We start from the raw sequence: 22931 nt of genomic DNA on the forward strand, positions 1-22931 counted from the left end.
ATCACTTCTAAGCAATTATATCAAGATTGCCTCCATTTTCTTCCTTGTAATCATTTGCATGTAAGAAATGCAAATTTCCTACAGGGTCCACTCTCCTTTTGGGCTCTATTAGAAGATAAGTTACTACCTAACCACTGCAATTCACAACTAGAGATGCACTGAGAAAGAATTTAGGTTCAGAGTAAGGAAGATGAGCCAAAGTACTTGCTTTCCAGGATTTTGTATGACCTACAATAGGTTGTTCTTATTTGTAGTAGAACACAAGGATACCCCGATAAGATACGAAAGGGCTCCTCTTCCTCTCAGAAATATTGAAATGATCCATTTAATGTTTTTTTGGCATCTCAAATGAAGACGTAAACAAATGACAGAACAAGCTCTTACCACAGGAAGTATCAAGCTAAAGCATCCTCCCCTAAAACCCCAGCACCACACCCCCTGAAAACTCAAACCACATAAACCACCACAATTAATAGGCTTCAACACCTACTCAATTGTCTATATAATCATCTTTTATTCCAACTTTAGCCCTTATTTCCATTTTCCATTTCCACAAAAAAAAGATAAAAGGTTTTAAAGACCCATAGATTGAATGGGTGTTTGGGGGGGGGGGGGGCTGCATTATTTTAATGTCTCATGCTTTTGAATACGGAAGCTTGTTTCCAACTCCAAGACTTGATGCCAGACAACATTAAGACAACTTCTTCCCTTTTTACCCCTGCATTTTTCTTACTATTCATTCAAAACCACATTTCCTTCAGTTACTTCCATCTACTGAATTTAATTTCTGCAAGTACTTTGCTAATCTGCTTTCCACACCACACGGAAAAGCTACATCAATCAAGACTTTCAAAAGCTACTATTGATTTGAGGTATCTGTCTGACTACAAAAAGTATTTTTGTTAAATTTTGAGCAGTCAGTTGAACTGGTCACACAGATCTATTCAGTTTGAACAAGAAAAAATAATCTAGCTGTAATCTCCCTTTTCCCTAGTTTCTTATCTGCAGAGAAGAGCACTAGCAGTTCTTGTTTCCCATGCTCTCTTTAGCATGCCGATTTCTGGTACAGTCTGTGTTCATGTGACATTTAGAACAACTGGACTTTCAATTCCAGCTGGCATCATGATACATCATTTATAACGTGTCTAGGTGCAATAGGTTTTTGAATCTTGTTTTACTTTTATTTTTTGTTCCTACCCCAAAAAGACTTGAATATCCTGTGCAGAACAGGCCAGGAGTTGAACTGTTTTACTATATATTCAGAAAGTAAATACAAAGAAATACATTGCTAAACATAATTTTAGTGTACCATAACAAGTGAAATGACGTTAAAGGTACAATGAAATTACTCTCACAACTGAAACTGACAGTAACTACTCTTCACCAGAGTTTTTTGATAAAAAAAACTTGTTCCTTACTGGAGAGCCAGCAGTTTTTAGAGAATATTTGTAAATCTCATCCAGGTACAGCTTTTACACTTACTTCACAGGACTAGATTCTCTGAATGCCAGAATTTAGAAGTGGCAACCACTACTCTGCATTTTGATCTGCTGGTTCTTTTGTTACTTGTACAGCTCCTATGCTCCAAGAGACCCCGTTTCCCAGCACTGGTTTGCTTTACCACAGAACTCTTCAAAAGTTACAGGCACTGTACCAGTAATTCTGTTTTTTCCCCCTTGAATAACAAAAGTAAATGGAAGGAGAACATAACAAAATGATACTCTGGAAAATAAAGTTCTAAAAACTCTTAAATTATGGTTCACTTTAATTTTCAGGTATCACAGTTATAAACAGTGAACACCAAACTTTTTGGACCAAGAGAGAGCTGCAAATTTTACATATCATTAGCTGACACAAGTGTATTACAGACTTTCAATCTTCACTGCCAGTACCCTTCTGTGACCAAGCCTGGATTACTCTGTTATTCTTTAAGGACAAGACTGACCTACAGAACTCAGCCTAGGGAAGCATTACCTTAAGGAAAAAGGGATAATCATTTACTAAACACTGAAAAAGACTGAAATAAAGCAGCAAGAACTGACCAGAAAGTAATCTCTAAAAGCGCAATACCAACTTGTCCTACTCACTAGAGCTTGAAAAAGCCACACTTCAGTTGGCTTATACCATGAGCACATAAAAGGATGCAAAGGAGAGATGCAAAATATTAGTGGGCAGCACATTTAAATCCAGTGCCACTAAACAGATTCTGCTGCTTTTGTTCACCAACTTCCACAGCTGCAGACATATTATTCAACTTAAGCATGTACTAAACCAGGTCAAACTTAAACCTAAAGAAAAGGAATTTGACTTAAGTTAGAACAGCCTACACAAGGGGGAAAATGACAGTACTACAAGCTTTTCAAAGATCAAAATTTTGCTGCTGTGATGTGAAGGAAAGTCTGCTTGGCTGGAGGCTTCTGCAAGTGTAGCATGACAGCTTCCAGGTGCTAAATGCTCACAGAGAGGCAGAGACAACTGAATGAATAACCTGATCCAAGTATTTTCTTCATTTCAGGAGTTAACTTCAGTCTGGTTTTAGAAAGCCAGAACACTCTTCTGTGCTGACCCAGAACATGCTCCAACAACCTCTAGCTGCGGAGACAGGACTTAGGAGAGGATCCTTCTGGGTCTAAAAGCTTGGACTAGTGGAAGAGGAGGAAGGACTGCCATGAGAGAGATACCTTGGCTGTTGAGTGGAGGGAGTAGAAGACAGCAGAGCTAACAATGTCAGAGGCAGTTTTCAAGCTTACACTTAGGAACTCAACTGTGATGTTAACTATCTAGCCTTCAGCCCAAACACTTAAATGAGAATCAAGTACCAAGGCAAGACCGACTAGCTCCAAAACCATGAAGTAGCTAAAACTGTTCAAATTGTGCAACTGTAGGTAATATTTCTTCTAATAAGCCACAACAAATTTAACTTGAAATACCCTTAAATATAGTGAGTTTAATAACAATACTAAAAACATTTCCATCAAAATAAATTTTTCAATAAGCCACTCATTTACTAAGTGATATAATTTTCTTGATTTTTCCAACTACATATTAAAACTAGAAGAACCAGCAAGTCTTGCTTGCATATGTTGTATCCTGATGGTTAGCAAACTGTATATACTTCCCAAGTGTTTATTAGTCTAAAAAAATTTAAAGAAATATAGGTATTATCAGGTTAAACCAGTCAATCCTCTACACAGCATCCTATGATGCATACCTACCTTCATTTTTACATCCGTTATCAACATTTTAATGAGATTCTTAATTTTTCTTTTCTTCTTAAGGTTTTCTAAATGTATCTACATGCACACACTTAGTATTCCATCCATAAATCTGTATATAGAGAAAGACTGCCAGTAAGTACTCTCACCTCAGCCCAAGCTTTCCTCTACAGGCTCAGAAAAAACTGGCTTTGAGAAACATGCCATGAGAACATACCATCTATAGCCTTTATCAGTATAGAAAGGGAGTGCAGAACGCGAATAATTTTCCCCTCACAGAAGTTCATTAATTATAGTGATCAAAGCTTAAAAAGCTCTGCTACCTCAATGGTATTTATGCTGGTGGGAGTCAGACAACCAGACTGGACTTCTTATGCTGGTTTTACCACCTTGAATTCCACTAAGCAGCTTAACGGTATCTCAAGAATGTGGTGAAGTTTTAGCAGTTGCAGCTTCCATGAGACACACACTCACTCATTATGCACCTGAAGTTTCCAAACAAAGTGAAGACACACACTGTTGAAGGGCTCTCTGCTTGGGAGAAAGCACAAGACAACAAAAGAAACACGAATTGTTGCAGGATCTTTGCACAGGTGTTATTAGTCGTCCATCATGGCTGGAAGACAAGTATTCCAAGCCACAGCTAGAAATCCACCACTGGTTACCATCGTGGCCAACATATACACCCATTTTATTCAACTAGAGCTCAAACTAACAAGCAATGGTAATTACAAGGGCTTTACAGACAGATGAGCAGTATAAGGAAGATGAAGAAAAGCATCTACAGATTTGAGTTTGCGATCTAGCAACAAAGGACAACAGAAAGTCTCAGGTCTAATTGCCTTTTGTTTTTACTGGTCAGGTCTTCTCCTAAGCCTTCCTGATCGTGTATGAGCAACTGAGTCTGGGTAGACCAACACTATTTAAACAAGAAGTCTAAAGCAAGCTGAAGATACACAGGTACATGGGACTAGAAGGTAGGGAGATGATTGATTACACTGTAAAGCTGCTATCATTTCTGAAATGTCACAGTGAACAAGGAAAAGTCCTCAATGACCAAGAAGGGCAAGTTTCTTGCACCTCTTCCAAAAAGAGAATGTGGAAGATCATGGAAACTACGGGCTGGTCTGCCTCATCTCAGTTCTTGGGAAAGATATGGAAAAAAAATTCAGATGGAAGCCATTTCCAAGCATATAAAACCAACCAGGAATAGCCAGCTTAGATTTGCCATAAGCAATTCAAACTTGACAACACTGATCACTTTCAGGGATGAAATGACTACCTCTGAATGACAGCAGCGTGCTCTGGCAGTCTTTCATGCTAAGCTTAGCAAGGTTTTTGACACTGTCTCCGACAGCACCCTTGTAGCCAAACCAGGGAGATGTAGACCGAATGGCTGGAATACAACATGGGTTAGGGACTGACTGGACAGCCAGGCTCAAAGAATAATTGGCCAATTACAAGTACTGCTTGACTCCCAAGGACAGTTATCAGCTCCAACATACATGTCTTCTTCAACCATCTGCACCATGGAACAGAACACACAATCAGAAACCTCACAGAGGATAACAAGTTGGTGGAGTGCTTGATAATGCTGAGTGGCAGAGCTGCCATTCAGAAGAAATTACAAGCTGGAGAAACACACCAAGAACTTTATGAAATGCAATCAAGGCAAAAACGAGAGCCCTGCACCCAACACAAAACCACCCCATCCATCAGCGCAGGCTGTGGAATAACTGGTTAGGGCCACTTCTGCAGAAAAAGACACAGAGGTTCTGATGGACAGCAGGTTGGACACCAATCGGCAACACTCTTGTGGCAATGAAAGGTAACCACACAGCAGGCTGCATCAGCAGTGGGTTGAGAGGAGTGACTGTTCTCTATGCTCAGCAGTCATGCAGACACATCTGAAATACTGAGGGTGGTTTTCAGCTCACTTTCCCCCTACTCCACCAAAGAAGAGATGTTGACAAATTGGAACAAGTCCAGAAGGCCGCCAGCATGGCACTTGAAAAAAGGCAAGAAAATGTTACTAATCCCATGTAGTCTCTTTGGACTTCTTGAGCCAGAAGTGGGAGTTTTACAGTAGAAACACTGCAGGGTCTCTCTCATCCATGAGCTCTGCTGGTTGCTGTTGACCTGTAGAGTTTTAGCACTGCAACATCCCGTGGTGAGCCATTTCACAGCCTCACACATTGTGTGAAGAAACTCTCCTTGGTGTCAACTGCTGGCCTGATTTGAAACCCTTTTGTTCTTGTTTTGGAAGCAAAAAAGGGAACATTCAGTCTCTCCTGTGCCTTTCATGTCTCTTGAGACTGAAGATGCTCTTTCTAAACCATTCTTTGAAGACAGTCATTCCATATCTCTAATAATTCTTGCCCTTCTGTAGACATTTTCCAGTTCTACTACATCCTTTTCCAGGATGAGGGAAGGGAGAAAATAAGAGTAACTCACACTACTTGACAGAAGAAGGAACCATGGATTCTCATTGCTACATAATGAGGTTCTCCACTCTTCCCTTTCCCAACACTTTTGTCCTACATTTGTCAACATTAACCTGATTGTTCCCAGAAAACATTCACTGTAATGCCAAAATCCCACTGAGCAATGATGATCGCTTCCAACTTGGTTATTGTGTATGTAAGACTAGGATCGTTTTTCTTTCCACTATACCTAAAACCTGTATCATACTGCACTTGTCTATATTGAATTACATATATTTTAATACCCATGCAGTCTCTCATTCTTCTCTAATGCTTCACACACACTTGGGTTGTATCTGTAATACCTTGATTATCATCAAGGAAACTGGATCATCTCGGCCCTCACTCTCTTTTCCAGGCTGTTCAAACAGCTGAGTATCAGCAGTACTGGCAGAGATGCCAGCAGAACCCTAACACTAACCTTCTTCCATTACAGAGGTTGGCTACTGAATCTTGATGTTTGTTTCTTACTTTGCCCAGTTACCTATCCATATAAGGACTTTGGTCTTCTTTCTTTCAAGAGTTCCTGGTAAGGGATATCTCCACAAACAGTAACAGAAATAAACTATCAACCAAACCCACCATCACCTCACCACCTCTTTTTTTTTTTTTAAACACAGAAGTTCAGTATCTTTGCATGGCGTAACTCTCCTTTTTATAAGTCACATTAACTGATGTACATTATTCCATACTTAGTCAGGATAGTATTTCTGTATCAATAAGCCATTGATTGGAAGGTAAAAATCAATTCGGTGTATTAAGAATCTCCCTGAAATTTTATTTAAGAAAGTAGAAGCACTGAAATGTCTTCTGTTTTGTGTTTCTTCCACAGCTATCAAAAAAAATCCTCAGACCACTTCAGCATTTATCAGAGAACTTCCAGAGAATTAAGAGGAGGACTGGACACAGGAGAAAGGGATTTTCCCTAAGCCAAATAAGCTTATTTATAAGTGTTACATACTGCATTTCCACTCCTGTAGAGGTGTGGAATGTTAGGCCAAAGTGTAGTGGCTACTGTGTGAAACTTCAAATACCAGCCTGATGCCGTCCACAAGTTTTCCTAACTGCTACACAGCAATATGGCACGACTGAATTGCACATGTTTCTTTCATAGTTAGTTTCGTGAAAAATGGAGGCCTTTATCCTCACACTAGACCTTTAGCACACCAGTTCTCAAACTGATCTGGTCAACACAGGCTGGATTCCTTCTTCACTTACACAGATTCAAGCCTAAAGAACTCCAAATAAAAACAGAAACTAAAACCCCAATAATCTCTTTCAGACCACAACATTAATCAAAAAGTTTCAACCCAACAGTGACTGCATATAGGAAACCAGTTCAGATGTAGCAGAAAGAAAGTAAAACCCAGTTTGTATACCTATTGTTTGGCTGTTGGATATTATAGAGTAAGAGTAAGGAAGAATTATTTGGTGGTGAAAGTAAGACCATTAATCATTCCCCAGCCTCCTGTTAACAGGTTTTTCTTTTTTAAAAAAACCTGATTTTCACAGGAAACAGTACAGACAACAGAAACAAGCATCTTTTACATAGGTTTGCAATTCTGTAAAAGAACATCCCGTTTCCTCCTGTATTTGGGAGAAAGAAGTTAATCAGGTCTAACTTGACAGCAGCACCAACTCATATGCAGGGAAGTTTTAACTATATGTCCCGACTTTATTGATGTGTGTGAATCACCCTCCTTTAAAGTTACAGTCTCCTAGCTGAAAGTAACTCCTTGCCACATAAAGCGTGGAATTTTTTTTTTTTTTAAAAAACACAAATACCCTCATTTTCTATCTTTTCAAATGAGCTGAACCATGGGCAGAAGGGAGTGTGAAATGGATTTAAAAAAAAAAAAATCTTTTCAGGTACATGAACTCATGTAACTAGTGGGAAGAAAAAAGTTTTCAAGAAAAATAAAATAAAGAGTCCTACCAGATTAGGTGAGGGGAATCATTACAGAACTATGCTCTCCTTTCAAGGGTCAGAAAAATGATGTGCCTCCTCTCCTCAACTGTGTTAGCTTATAACACCTGAAAAGCACCAGAGATTTGTATGAATCTACCAGTCTTCAAGATAACTCAGTTGAAGACTTTGAAGTACAAACAAGCTTTTTCAAATACCATATATTGTGCCCTTATATGAAATTAAGCCTAGCCACAGACAAGTGGGGAAAAGAAAGTAAGAAGTGCAGGGATGAAACTGCCTTTCAGAAAAACAGAAGCAAAGATAACTTAGCTCTACTTTACGCAAGAGGAAAGAGGAAGTATGGGAATACGGAAGAAAAATTAAGCATCTCCTACACAGTTTTGGTAAACAGCATCAAGAAAAAGAGGTAAACCCAGCAAGAAACACCTTTGAGCATTAAGGTGTTTCCTTGAGACTAAATCGTATCACCATGCTCATCTTCAAACAAAACAGAGAAGTAAAGGACATCTATTGTAAGTGATGTCATTCAAAAAATGAGGCAAGGTACAATAAACTATTGCAAATTTTCCCTCAAACCAATAACAATTGAGCATTTCTATGCAGAATTACTGAAATTTGGTATTTTATAGACTTTATTTCTGCCTCCAAACTCTTGGGATTATTTCAGAACCGAGTCAGCATCATTATTTGTCACTGAACTCATCCAAAACAAATTATATCACCACTTATTCACAAAATGAAATCTTCTCATGTGTAGCTTTTATCAGTCCCTTGAAATAGTAATATTTTTTCCTTATTCTAGGCAAAATTAGAAAAGGAAAAGAAAGTTAAAAGAAAGGAGAAGCAGTATATTTCAGGAATGAGGAGCTTAAGAGTAATGGCTAGATTTAGGCTCAATTAGGTACAAGCATTAATATAAACTGTTGAAGAGATACAGATCAAAACAGACAAAATACTTTCATAAACCGAAATGCAGTTACAGATCATTCAGATTTAAAAAAAATAGTTATTTTTAAAAACCAGTTTCAATGGTTTTAAAGTGAAAAGCCTAGCAGCTTCCCTTAGTAAAAAACACATCAGTTTTACAACTCAGGAAGACAGTACTGCATATTCTAGAGCAGTTGTGTCCAGAAAGAAAATATTATTGTAATATTCAAAGCTGCTACTTCAATACAGGAGAGAATTAGCAGCAAAAATTCTTGGACTATCCATCTGCTATACATGTACTTACTCAACAGAAGCAATTATAATCCTTTAAAATATTATTCTTTTACACAAACTGCTAGTAACTTACTACTGAATACACTGTGAACTTTTGAACAAGACTTCCAACAACAAAAAATCAAGTGCTTTACAAAAACATTTTACAGTTATATAAAACTGTCTTGCATCCTTATGTAAGCAAAGTGACAGCCGCTTTAGAGTCCTGCCTAGAGCCACACCAGGGACATCAGAGAGCAATCATTTTCAATACACTTCTTTATAGCTGCCATCTTGGACTCCAAAGGAATTTCTTTGCTTTTCCCCTTTCAGTAGAAATATTGGGAGTACTAACAAAAACCTGAGCATTCCTCCCTGTCCAAAGAAGCAGTCGAGTTGCCACACTAAGGTCACACAGCAGGTATGTGTCCTGAGCAAGTTTCTTCATTTGTTTTGACCCTTCTTTCCTCTCCAAATATTTGTTCATTTTAATCACAGTATCACCTCTTTAAACGAAAGAGGTTGTTGTCCTCCTGTGTGTTTACACAGTCCAGACACCACGATACTGGCTGAAGCCTTTAGGCTAGAGATCCCATTTCCAATCAGATTGCTCCCAAAACAAGCTATTCCATCATTTCTCTTAAGACAAATAATTAAGGATTATTGATTCAGCAGACCTGTATCAGAATATATGAATGACCAAAGTTCTGCTAAATATATTCTCTGTTTTACTTTAGTTCTCACTGGTTTACAACTCAAGGTAATCCACAAAGCACTCAAAAAGGTGAAGTGAATCAAAAGTAGGTTGTGAAGCAGTTAAATTAACGGCTAGGGAAATAAAGGTATCTTTAAAACCTCCTTTATTTAAATAAGCAGTAACATACTGTAAGCAACCAAGTAACACAGTGTATTTCACATTCTGGGCTAGCAAATAGTTCCTATACAGCGTATCTCTAGGCTGTAAGCTACGGGAGGCCAAGTGTACAATGAAGGCAGTTTAAGTTTACAAGGACTGATGGATTTTGCCAGTGTGCCCTTACAGCAAACACCCATCTGCCAAAACAGTACACTCCTAAGTCTGCAGGCCCAAAAGGTGCACTGTTATGCTGACTGATGTAGGGACTACTGAATTGAAAGACCACAGGAAGAGGTTTAGAGAGATAAGGAAAATTGACACTGGGTGGTTCATAACATCCAGTAAGAGCTCCACTCCTCCCACACTAAGCTGTGAGGCATTTTCCTCCCACTAAAATATCTAGCAAATGTTTGAAGCTCATCCCTACTTCTGTTTCCCAGTTCTTGGGGGGGGAAAAAAAAAAAAAAAAAAAATCACTACGCAAAGAATCAAAGATTTCACAGATACTCTTGCTTTATGTCAACATTTAAAGACCCCGACATGTTATCTACCAAACAAACATATTGTTCCTATACCAGAAAACATACATAAACCAAACTCACAAGATCACAGGGCACTGGCCTGTGAAAACACTACAAATTAAGTACACTGCAACTGTGAATTGCAACATCAGATAAGTATTCACTTTGAAGATACTAACAGGAGGTCTTTTGTAAAATGTCTGAAAGTATTTTTCTTGAAGTATTTTTCTACAGGCAAAATGGAGTGCCAATAATCAAGCAATGTCTCTATCTCATGGCCACACTGTTACTTATCGCCTTTTACTGTGTTTTCTTTCTTCATTAATCACTTTCCAATGTGTTTTATAGGGATTGGGCAGGAGTGGAAGAGAGACCAACTCCCACAGGAGCCAACTCCCACTTTAGCTGCTTTGCAGTGTCAAACTCCTGAAGTCCCGCAGTATCAGATTTTTCTTAAAAGACACACAGAGCCCAGCACAGAACAGCAGCAGCACAAAAGACGTCACGCCTGTTTGCCAACACGCACGCACGAGGTGTCGAAACAGGAAGAGTGTTATTCAGCCTCACGTGAATGCCCGGTACGGACATCCAAGGCACGCTCGGTGAGTCGGAGCACCCAGGCTGAAAACAGATTTAGTGAGAGATATGAGCGTCCACACCGAGTTAGTACAGAGCTGACTGCTACCAATATCCATGTTTAGCTTACTGTGTCAACCTCCTACTTGAAAAGCACTTTACAAATCAGGTAGTGATCCAGAAGTGTCATAAATATATTTTATTTGTACACTGACATACTGACAGTGAATTAGATGTTACAAGTTCTGTTACTTCTGTCCTTCTCAAGTTCTGCCTGAACCACTTTCACTGAACAGCTTTTGCTGCTACGTTTGAAATTTTGACAAAAGTACCCTATGGCTCATAATATCAAAGTACAAAGTTATGTTCAAAACCAACAACTTATAGTGCAGCTTATAAACTGCAGGGGGGAAAAAAAAAATCAACCAGTGCAACCAATTATACGATAAATTAATCACACACCTTTGCTTCAGTGGGAAAAGAAGTTGACCTGAACCATTTGACATCTTCATTAGTGACCTAGATGATGGGTCAGAGTTCACCTCCAAAGTTTGCAAATAACACAAACCTGGGAGGAGTTGTTACCATGCCAGATGGTTGTGTCACTTTCCATAGGGACCTCAACAGGCTGGAGAAATGGGCAAACAAGAACCTCATGAAATTCAACAAAGGGAAATGCCAAGTGCTATGCTTGGGAAGGAACAACCACATGTCCACTACACGCTGGAGGCCAACATCTTGGAAAGCAGCTTCGCAGAATAGAGCCTGGGAGACCTGGTGGACAAGTTGCCCATGAGACAGCAACAGTCAAGAGCCAAGAGCCCCACAGCAAAGGCGGCCAACGGCACCCTGGGCTGTGCTAGGAAAAACGTTGCCAGCGGGTCAAGGAAGGTGATCCTTCTCCTCTACTCAGCACGAGTTAGACCCATCCAAAGTGCTGTGTGCAGGTCTGGGCCTCCAGTACAAGAGAGACATGGATGTTCCGGGGCGAGTAAAGCAGAAGGCCACAGAGATTACTAACAGGTTGGAACATCTGACATATGAAGAGGCTAAGATTGTTTAACCTCAAGAAGAAAAGACTCAGGGAAAGTCTTACCAATGTGTATAAATGCCTGATGGGGGGAGTAAGGAAGATGGAGCCAGACTACTCTCAGCAGTGCCCAGTAAAAGGGCAATATACAACAGGCACAAATCGAAATACACAAAATTCCATGTAAACAAAAGGTTTTTTTTTTTTTTTTTTAATATCATAACAGCGGTTTGCCAAGAGAGGCTGCTGTCTCCATCTTTGAGATACTCAAGAACAGCCTGGACGTGGCTCTGGGCAACCTGCTCTAGCTGACTCTGCTTTGAGGGGAGGCTATTGGACTAGACGGTCTCCCAAGGTCCTTTCTCACCTCAGTTATTCTGCAATTCCATGGACTCAGGACAGAAACAACGTACACCTCATTTAATCCTACTCTCCTGTCTGCTCCCCTCTTCAGCAATCAGGTAAACATCGCATTTCCACGAGAAATTAACATCTTATTAAATCTGCTGCCAGTATTTCCCCTGCCACAGCTGCCAACAAAAGAAGCCAAACAGCAGCTCTGAGAAGGTGCTGAAGTATTCTGTGCTTCTACAGCTCTCCTTTTGATCAGCTGTTTTTTAATGCAGTTGCAGCCCAGCTAACCCTAAACTGTTGCCAATGAACAGCCCAGACAAGAATATTTTCACAAGTGATCACCCGTGCTTTCAGATCTTCCATCTTCCAGTTTTAGGGTCTTATTCCATATAGTTTGCTAGTTCAGCTTAGCAGTTATTCACAATTCCAAAGATACGGATTAATTATCTAGCTTCCTGTCATCCCTTGTTTATTACTGTTTCAGCAAAGAACTACGACAACAATGTTCGCATTCATTCATTTTTAAACTGCCAGCTTTCATGATACACGCTCTCTTATGAGACTAGCATAATTTTCTATCAGTAGGGTTTGGTTTTCTAAAAAAAAAAAAAAAAAAAGATTCTAAAGCACTTCGGAGAAAGAATAGCTGGCAACCTTCTTGTCCTTGAGAAAGGACTGGAGCGGAGGGGGGAATATTCGAGTATTATTTTGTCCACTTAAATTGCTTCCCTAGATTCAGCTGAAGAAGTCTATTTACTTCCCCTGAGCTTAACTGTTGAAGAATGGCTGAAGCATTTCTACTCCTGCAGCAATCACAATTTAGCTATGGAAAAGGGATTTCCCTCTGCAGTTTCAAGCACTCTTTCTCTGAAAGGCACTCTGTGGAACATACTGTAAATGCAGAGCTCTTACACAACTATTATCTAGTGATGTTGGCATGAGGAAGCTAGAGGGAGGAAACAGGAAGGATATAAATACAAGTCTACAATCTTTTACATTTTACTCGCACCAGGGAAAATCACCAGTGTCCAGAGCTCCAAGAGAAATATCTCAGCTACTGTGTTGGTGGACAAAACGAAACAAAAGTGATACTCATTCATTTCACAGTGTTTGAATAAACTGGAAATAAAAATTCACAGAGGCTCAGTCCACAGAAACTTGTAGGCACCTGCCTCAATGAACAAAATGGGATTTGATATCAACTTACTTTAGTAGACTTCAGCCTTTGTGTTCATTTCTCCCTGCTGCTTTTTCACCTCCACCACTAAAATGTTTTGATATATGACTCACAGTTAAGAACATTTAAGAGGATACATTCAAAAGACTGGTGCAGACACTGTTCTGGCAGGTCTTTTAAACAATGAAAAATGCTATTAAAGATTACAGGAACAACCCAGAAGTTGAATGGGTGGTGGGAAGAATCAATAAACATCACCTTTGCTAGGAAATTAAGAGTTTCGGTGCAAGGATGTCTCACCCTCTTACTATTTAGCTTCCCAGCTTTGCAAACAACATTCCATTCTCTTATGTATATTTTTATTAAGATTTTTGGGGGAAAAAGAATGCTTGTGGAAATAAAAGATTTAGTCCAAAAATATTCTCTACCTTTTAAATGGCTGGCATCTTGACAATTCATCTTAAGTCACAAGCAGCAAAACAAAAACTCACTGATCCTCACTGCCAGTAATTTTTCAGGAATGTAACAAGCAAAGCTGTGATAACAACTGGAACACATCTAAAATGCAGTCTTAAAATGATCTTCTTAACTTTAAATGCCTTCACATTGTTCTGGCTGTGGAAAGTGCTAGAGCACTCTTTACAGCTATTTTAAAATCTAAGCCTGATGCTGTCAGCTTTAAAGTACTTCATGATGACAGAAAGAAGCCTTCACATGTAAAATAGGAATCAACACTTTGTCCTGCTGCTTCTTGGATCTAAGTAGAATGAAGCCAGGAGAGTGGAGAGGGAGGACATGCACCAGAAGGACATGGCTAGAAAGCCTGCAAAACAAACGCTGCAAAAAGCACACAGCACTCACTGTGTGAAAGCGCAGCATGATCTCAGCACAACAAAGTTTACTTTGCATAAACACCTTCTATAATGAAAAAATGTTGACACACTAACATGAGAGATGTTTAAACAAGCATTTCGCAATACAGATCCTTCTCTTCGCTCCCTCCTACAGTTACTGCTATTAATGTGGTAGACCTACTGTACATAAACACAAGTCTTCAAACAAAGGTTTCCATTGATCCCTACAAGCATCATCCTTCCAGTTCAACAATTCTTAGAGGCGATGACCTTAACGCTCAGTACCGAGTCCTTCATTTGCTTTACAACACCTAGTTAAAGCCAAAGACCAGCTATGCAGTCTTGGGAAACTACCATCCTTCAGACAGACCCAATACCCTAACGAACACTCCGTGCTTTTACCAAACCGTAAGTATTTCGCTTATTCGGCTCTACAGGCCTCCAGCCTTTTCCAGTACGCTTGCCCCTTTTTATGTTTTAAGCTCATCTCCATCTTTGGGGGACCAAGAAGCCAGGGAACCATATTCTACTACCACCTCCACTCCCTCCCCTTTAACACGTCTCCTAACAACGCCACGTAGATTCAGCTAATCATCTGGGGTGAGCATTTAAAGCAAACCCCCGTCGTCCTGAGCCATCATTCGTACGCCCCTCAACCCTCTCCCCCAGCCTGACTCCCTCCGAACCCTCTCCGCCCGCCCCCCCCCCCCCCCCCCGCCGCCCCATCACCCTGCGACCACAGCTTCGCCTTGCCACAGGGACCCGATCTGACTTCTCTCCGTCCCCGGCCAGCTCCTCCAGCTCCCAACGACCCTTTCTGTGTCCCCAGCGCGGCCCTGGGGCCTCCCCCTTCACCTCAGGGCACGGAGCCACCCGGGAGAGCAGCATATTCTGGGCACGTCCCTCACCCTCCGCGCAGGGGGAGGGGAAGAGGAGAAGCCGTGGCGGCACAAGCCGAGACGTCAAGCGGAGGAATAGGGGGACGTGCGGGCAACTGCGGGGTGGGAAACCCTCCCCACCCCCACCCCGCAGCCCCGGGGGCTCCTGAGGCGGGGAGCGGGAAGGAAGGGGGGCCGGAGCGGCCGGCTCGCCAAGCCCTCCTCTCCTCCTCAGCGCCGCTCCGGCGGGACGCGAACGGCTTCACCCCTCTCCTGCGCGCCGGGGGAGGCGGGGGGAGGCTCGGCACCCACCTTGAGAGTGGGATACTCCTGCACCTTCAAAGTCATTGAGAGCTGAGCAGCTGATTCCTGCACCGCCATCTTGGATTAGGCACCAACCTCCTCCCTCCTCCCCCGCCCTCCCCCAGCCCGGACCGAAGGGAGCTACCTACAGCGCGCGCGGCATGACGGGCAATAACGGCCTTCCTCCGCCCCATCCCTCATGGAGACGGGACGAACCAACGGCGCTCGCTCCTGGGCACGGCCCGCCCCCCCGCCCCCCTACCGCCGCGGCGGCGTGGTACGCTCCGCGGGACGGTGGTGGCGGAAGAGCAACAGCGGGGCGAGAGGCGCCAACCAATGAAGGGCGCCCTTTCGCACTGTCCGTTCGTGCGCGTTTAACTCCGCCTTAGAGTTTGAGAGATCGCGCCTGATTGGGCAGCGCTGTGGAAATGGGCGTGGCCGTATGGATGCGCGGACAAATCAAATGCAAGTACGGCATCGAGATAGGCGGGATTTTGGGGGTTTATGGACATCCTGACACCCAGTTGCGATAGAGAGGGCTTTCCTATCACCCAATCAGAATCTCCTCTAGAACTCAGTGGGCGGGACCTAAAAGTAAATTTTGATGGTGACTTAAAACGGCCGTTTTAACACCCCCCTGAGGTGTCCGGGAAGGGGAGGGGCGGGACGAGGGGCGGAGCCCGGAGGAGGCGGTGCGGCGCCCGCCTTGATGAGCAGTGCCCTCAACCAACGCTGTTGCGCTGCCCTACTGACGGGCAGAGAGCTGAGCGAATGGGTAGTGCCCCTGGTGAGGGCGGGCGGGGGTAGCGGCCCCGGCGGCCCGGCGTGTGGCTGTGTGTATATTGGCCGGGGAGGGGAAGGCGGGAGGGGGCCGCCCCTAGTAAGTTCCGTGGGGAGGAGAGAGTGAGTGAGAGTCAGTGAGGCGGAGGCGGCGGGAAGAGGTTTAAATAGCGGAGACAGCGTGAGTCCCCTTCCCCTCAGCTCCCTCTCCCCGGCGCCGGGCCGCCCTCCCGCGCTCCCTCGCTGCTCCCCCTCAGCCGGGGCAGGCGGAGGCGCCTGCTGCGGCTTCCCTCCCCCCAGCCCGCTGCGGGGCTACCTGTCCTCCCCGCTGAGGGGAGCGGGGGAAGGGGGGGGGGGCGGTGGCCCCGAGCCGCGGCGGGGAGGCCGCGGCGGTGTCCCGCTGCCGGGCGGGCTGGCGCTAAGTTTCCCCAGCGAGAGGAGGTGCGGGGCGGGAGCAGCTCCTTCGGCAGCCGGGCCGGTCTCGCCTTCCCCGCGGGGGAGGGGGGTGGGGAGGGGGGTTGGCTCCCGTCGGGGAGCGTGCCCGGCCGGCAGGCAGCTTCTCCCGCCGGCCCAGCGCGGGCGCCGCAGCCCTGCAGCTCCCTTACGGGGCGGGGGGAGACGTCCAGCCCCGTAGCCAAGAGCTGCTGCCGCCCCCGGCCCTGCCTCACCGCCCGGGGCCCGGTGTGCGCTGCGAGTTCAGAGCAGCGCTTCTCAACTTTGGGGGGTTTTCTCCCCCCCGACGCCTGTTGCTTGGGTTTGCGGGTTCCCAGCTGTATCTGGAGGGAGTTGTGGGTCTCTCTGGCCGGTGTAACGCTGCACTCAAAAGGCTTACTTGTCTTGCTGAGCTCTGTTCAGCCCCTGAGAGTGGTCCACGGGAGTTGGTGGGCCAGAAGGTGAAAAGCCCTGGTTTAAATGAGCAAGAATTCCTCTGCTGAGCGCACTGAATGTTTGCATATATAAAAAAAAAGGGGTCCTGATCCCGCAGACTGTTTCTACTTGTGTGTTTGGGGGAATAAAAGCACTCTTGGAGTATTAATCCTCTGGCTGTTGACGTAAAAACTACTTTCTTGATACAGCATCTTGAGATTCAACCATAACACGTGTCCTCTTAGTACCCTACATGAAGCTTCTTTTTGTGATTTGGGCACTTTGGTGAGTGAGACTGAAGGCACTTAGTCAGACCTTGAAGCTATTGGGTCTGCAGCATGGCAGTAAGAAAGTGGAGATGTACTGATCAGGAACTGTACGTGCAGCGATATAAACTTTCTTCTGTTGTTGAAGTCTGGCAAAAGTTCTGTTTCTCAATGCACGTGCTTGCCATAGCCAGCAGATATATTTTAGGTGGTGTGCTGTTGTGATTTAAGGCTTTAAATAGATCCCAAAACGTGTATCCACTAATAATCGTGGTGGGTTTTCCTGTCTTTTCTAAACTTTGTAGTTACATTACTTCTGGTCTGCAGAAGACAGTAGAAAAATAAATACAAATATTTCCACAAAGATAAACTACATTTAACTTTCATGGTTTGAAAGAGCAGGTCATATTCAACAAGTGTGTTTCTTAGAATAGTCAATACCATTATTTCCGATGTGCACAGGCCCTGTTGCACTGAAGCATCTTCTATTCACCACAAAGGGCTGATGGCACATAAAGGAAAACATAGGAAGTCATGTAGTTGAGTGTTAGATTCTCTTTAGCTTTGGACTGCAAACAATTTACTTGTGTTTACTCCCAGCTGCCCTGGCATTCAGTCTGCTACTGACCATAATCAGCAAATGTATGCCTAAACATAATTTGCCAAGCCCATGCCAGGTGTGAAGCCTTTGTTTAAAAAGTATATTAGCAAAAACATTTGTGTTAGTTACACCTGGGATTAACATTCATGTCTAGACACGATCCTGGGGCCAGATTCTTCAAGAGGATTTGTGTAAGGAGGATTTTGATTCCATTAAGGCGCTGTGCAGGGGATGGTTCACCTGAGCTTGTCAAGTGGAGGACTGAAAACTCAGCTCAATTGTTGCTGTATTTATAAACATAATCATGTGACATTGTACGTTCTTCCTGTTATTCCTGTCTGTCTTAAATATTCTGTAAGCTAATATTTAGAAGGAAATGCTCTTCAGTATTCCGTATCGCTGATGTTACTGAACAGCTTGAACTTGGCATACTTTAACTCTTTAGGACTATGACACTTACAGTGACTGAGGAAGTGTGACTTCCCATGTAATGTACCGAGTCCTATAGGTATTTGTCCAAAACACTTATTTGCAACAGATTTTTTTTGTGTGCAATCCCTTAATGGTCCTTTCTGATAATACAGCAGCTAATCCAATGTAACACCAATATCCTATGGATACAGGTTGTGTGCTCAGGCTGTACCTGCCTTTAACCTGGCGAATTATTAGTGAGGGTTTGTCAGGCATTAGTAGCCGAAGTTAAAGGGTTTGCTTAATGGAACAGATGGCCAAGCAACCATCATGTCAGAGAAAACAGCATGTATTCCCTGTATTCTTAGTTTAACACAAGAGGGAGCATGTCTAATCTTTAACCTTTAAATATTGCAACTTCAGAGAGGAAGCTTTAAGTGTTGAGTGACAACTAATTTATGTTCTGGGCTCTGTGTGCAAATATTGATACAACCTATGCGTATTTCTGGCACGTTTTCAACTTCAGGTTGCGGCTGTTGATTTATAACATAAATGTTGGCATGATAAATGTGGAGATAAGAACTAAGCTAATGATCTTTTGAACTTGTTAAAATCTGTAGTTTCCAGCTGAATTTAACATAATATTTATGGTTATTGTTATTCCAGGGTATGGTTATTCATGTACAGAGGTTGTACTTTGTTCTTTAATATTAGGTTAATAAATGTCTTCTGCTTAACCTACCGTACAAAGTTATAAAGCTGAGGCTTAATTTAATTAAATTTAGCTTAATTACCAATACAACTTGGCTTTTACAGTTCTTATAGATTCTACCGCTTTGCTTAAGTGGGAAATACAATTTTGGATCTAAGAAGATTTGTGTGCCGTATCTTGTTTATTTTTCCTTGTCCCCTAGTGGTGTAAGAGGAAGAATAAAAGTCAGCTTCCATTTTGTATTTCTTGGCATTGTCCAGTTGAATCATAATCTATTAATGTTTATCCTCCTTTACTGTCTTATTAATGTGAATTAGCAATTAGTTCAAATTAAGCAGTGTGTACAGAATACTCCAAACCTTCAGAAGAATCTTACTCGTTTGACGGTATCTTAAGAGTGTTTCCAATAGTCTTCTGCTTCGCTCCCCATTAATGATCAGAGAAGGACACCTGTCTACCACTAAGCATTGCATGCAAATTATGTATCTGTTAAAACCATAAATACTTTGGATGTTATTTGATGGAGCAAAGCAGAAACTTTAGTGCTCTGCTTCCACCTGCCACAGAAAACTGCTGCGGGTTGAGATTTTACACTTGCTTCTCTTTCCTCTTTGTGGACATTGTAACCTCTGTGCCAGGGTGGCAGAAGTGAATGTGCGTTGCCATCATTTCTCATTTTAGCAGATGAAACTGGCACAAACCAGTGATATAAAGTCCTGTGTTGGATCGGGTAGCAGCACAGGTTGCCCCATGGGCCAGAAGAGCTCTCTTCCCCTGAGCAGATGGGTGGCGATTGTACTACCCATCTTATAAGGGAGAAGTAGAAGCCTTCACTAGATTCTTCTGGTGAGTTACGATGTTTGCCAAATATTCAGAACCTTACCTTTAGGCTGCCTTAATTTTTTCTTCTGAATAACGGGAGAAATTGTGGTATTTTTTAACTACAGTGCACAGCATTGACAGAATAAGGTGTTAATATCAAAGCAGCTTGTCTTCAAAATATGCCAGGCAACTGTCTTTGTAAGACAGAAGTGCAAGATGACCGGTGCTAATATCAGATATCTTGAGGTAGGCGTTCAGTAAGTGTTATGACTTTTAGAAGATAATGAGGATGAGACAATTTCTACTGGGGAAATGGTTGCTTTACTGGGTTATTCATGGCAACTGGGCATTTTTAATGGATTGCTCCATTTTAATGGATGCTACTTGATTTTCTAAAGTACATATGCAATAGTACTGTGGAGTCAGAAATTCCTAAAGAGCAGGGGGACATCTTTTGATGAACAACTGTTGATGTACTGAGCTTTGTAAGGATCTAATGAGCTGCCTGTTGGCTTGGCTATTCCACATCAGTCAAAAGGGGCAAAACTTACGCTTTGGTTTTCTTGCCCAGCAGACTTGGGCTGTTGCACAATTTTTGTTAAGGACATATTTTTACTTAGAAAGTAATAATATGACTGTATCCTTCTTTTTTGGTAACTGTAACTTTAAGCTTATAACTGAAAAGTGTGTTAGTGTATCTGACTTATGTAAATAGGCTGGAGAAGTTGGTGGTTTTATTTTTATCTCTGAGAGGAAATTACCAAGAGTGTAAAAACCCAACAAACAAACAAACAAAAAGCCCCCGCAAACAAAACCCAGCGATTAACAACAGCAGGAGCGATTGCCCTGATGTGCCACACTTTAGAGCATCGTTGTAAAGTAGCGATTGCAGATCAAACGCTTTGTTTCCTTGTTTTAGCATGATCATGAGGACACTTTCCTTATCAGGGGAAAATGTAGATGCACTCAGCAATTGAGGTTACAAAGTTGCCATAACGGATTAGAGTTGAGACCTCAGTAGAGGCCATTGTCTGTGCTGAATCAGCTGTGCGAGCAGACCATTTCATATCTCTGGTGCTAATCTGGTACCTTTCAGGCAATGCATGCGCGTAAAAGTTATTTAAAATTATTCCATGTTTAGGCAAACCGTTTTTCAGATGTCAAAGTATTTGTTAATTTGCTTTTATTATTAAAAAAAAAAAGGGTGGGGGGCTAGATTCACAATGCAGGTCTTGTGAAATCTCATTTAAGAAAGAAGAGTTGTATTTGCACAAAAAAATGGCATATGGGACTTACTGATGAAGTGCACAGACTCCTGTAACTTTCTGAATGGTCTAAATGGATGTTTTAAAATGCGAAGGGGAGGGGGTTTACCTGGGGGTAATTTTTTAGCCATGAGCAATTTTTTTTTTTTTTTTTTGGGCTTTCTGAGTTACAGCCCCCTGAAAAATGGGGGTGTTTGGAAAGAAAGTGCTGACACAGCCTTAACTACAGAGCAGTGAGTGCCCTGCGTGCTGCTGCAATAATTGTCCAGGCAGTGTTTTCTGCTTTCCTGCCATTGTGCTTTACGTTCCTCTAATTCTTTCCATTTTTAACTTTCTGAAAGTTTGATATGATTTAAAGCCCACGGCGTGTGTGCAAAAGGCAGAGGAGTAAGGTTGTCAGAGTAGCATGGACTTGTTAATCTCAGCCTGATCTTGTCAGTACCAGCAGAGCAGAGGGAGAGGAACTCCGGCTGGGGCAGCGCTCCAAAGGTTTGTCTGTTATTTTTATACCTAAATTACGTCTTAGTAGCAAACTATTCAGTATGCGGAGCGTTGTTTGTGATCTGTGGATTCCGTAGTCGCGAATATGTGCGCGTTGAGCCGCGTTGTTTGTTTGCCAGAGAGGAGCTTTGCCTCTGTGTGTGCCGGGGAGAGCGAGTGTGTGTTACGGTCGGGGAAACGCTGAAGAAGAAGAAACCCTGTTGGTTCTCCATGCAAATGACCGCTTTGGTTGTAACAAAAGCCTTGATGTTGGGCTTGGAAAAATGATCTGACAGTGTAACAACCCCAGGCCACTTTCGCCATGTTTTTGTTTATTCATGTTTCATTCCGTTTTCCGTAGCTATCTCGCAGATGTTTCCAATTTCACTGCCCTTTTTTTTTTTTTTTTTTTTTTACACCGTTGAGCCTTTTTGGAGTTAGCAAGGAAATGTGTGAAAGAATGTTAACAAAACAGAGAGGTGTTGCAGATGTTTATACTTTAGTTCTTGCGTTGTGCCTGACGATTCTGGCAGAGGGATACAGTGCATATGAAGGAACGTAAGAAGCATCTGTTTTAACTACCGAGCTTGTAATTTCGAAATGTGCCCATTGTAACTTGAATATTAACGTAAACAGATGAAGTGAGCACGTTCCTGGTACAATGTGGCTAGTCGAGATCTCATTTGTTTGCTACTGGTTTTGAGGGGAGGAAAAAAAAAAAAAAAAAAAAGACGAGTAAGAGCAAGGAAAGGAATATCTGTGACACAACATGTATGCTCCTAGATAAACTCCTGCCATCTCGGAGTGCCTTTAAATATTTGAACAGCTTCTGTTAAGTCAAATAAAATTGGTTACCATGAGAAACAAAAAAGTGTGATGGAATAGTTGGGCACACTAATGAAAATCTGAATGTAAAATTGTTTCAGAATCATTCAAAGAATTGAATTAGACAGAAAATCTTTTTAATAACAGTCACAGTGACACAGTTAAACATTTTAGCTTCTGAGATCCTGGAAAACAACACACAGTACAGAAACAGCAGAGGTGGATGGTGTGTTATCTTACAGTTGCATAAACTGAAACGTAATTGTCTACTAATGATACTAAAATCAGTCTGGTTTTAGGATTTTATGCTTGTTGAATGTATCGAGGCATACACAAATAAAATCTGAAATCTTAAAGGACAATGACTCAATGTCCGGAGCCAGTGGTTAAATCAGATGTGGTAACTATGGTGAGAGGTAAAGTTACTTAGCTTCTCACAGACCGTGCATATGTGGATTTCTTTTTGTATAATGGAGATTAAGGAGAAAAGGATTAGAAAATCTAAAGAGAAATTTTGAGCAGGAG

At 42.3% G+C, this 22931-nt stretch overlaps 1 protein-coding gene across 4 annotated transcripts in view; it reads right to left on the reverse strand.

Moving 5' to 3' along the window:
• Window positions 1–15461, reverse strand: part of MAEA (macrophage erythroblast attacher, E3 ubiquitin ligase) — a 53578-nt gene extending 38117 nt beyond the window's left edge. For all 4 annotated transcript variants that reach the window (XM_086463780.1, XM_086463779.1, XM_086463778.1 and 1 more), the window contains exon 1: window positions 15387–15461. In XM_086463780.1, coding sequence (XP_086319906.1) covers window positions 15387–15455 — 69 coding nt within the window. In that variant the 5' untranslated portion in view covers window positions 15456–15461. The remainder of the gene's footprint in view (window positions 1–15386) is intronic.
• Window positions 15462–22931: the final 7470 nt, after the last annotated feature.

This window comes from Leptosomus discolor, chromosome 4 (assembly GCF_034619465.1).
Source record: "Leptosomus discolor isolate bLepDis1 chromosome 4, bLepDis1.hap2, whole genome shotgun sequence".
NCBI lineage: Eukaryota > Metazoa > Chordata > Aves > Leptosomiformes > Leptosomidae > Leptosomus > Leptosomus discolor.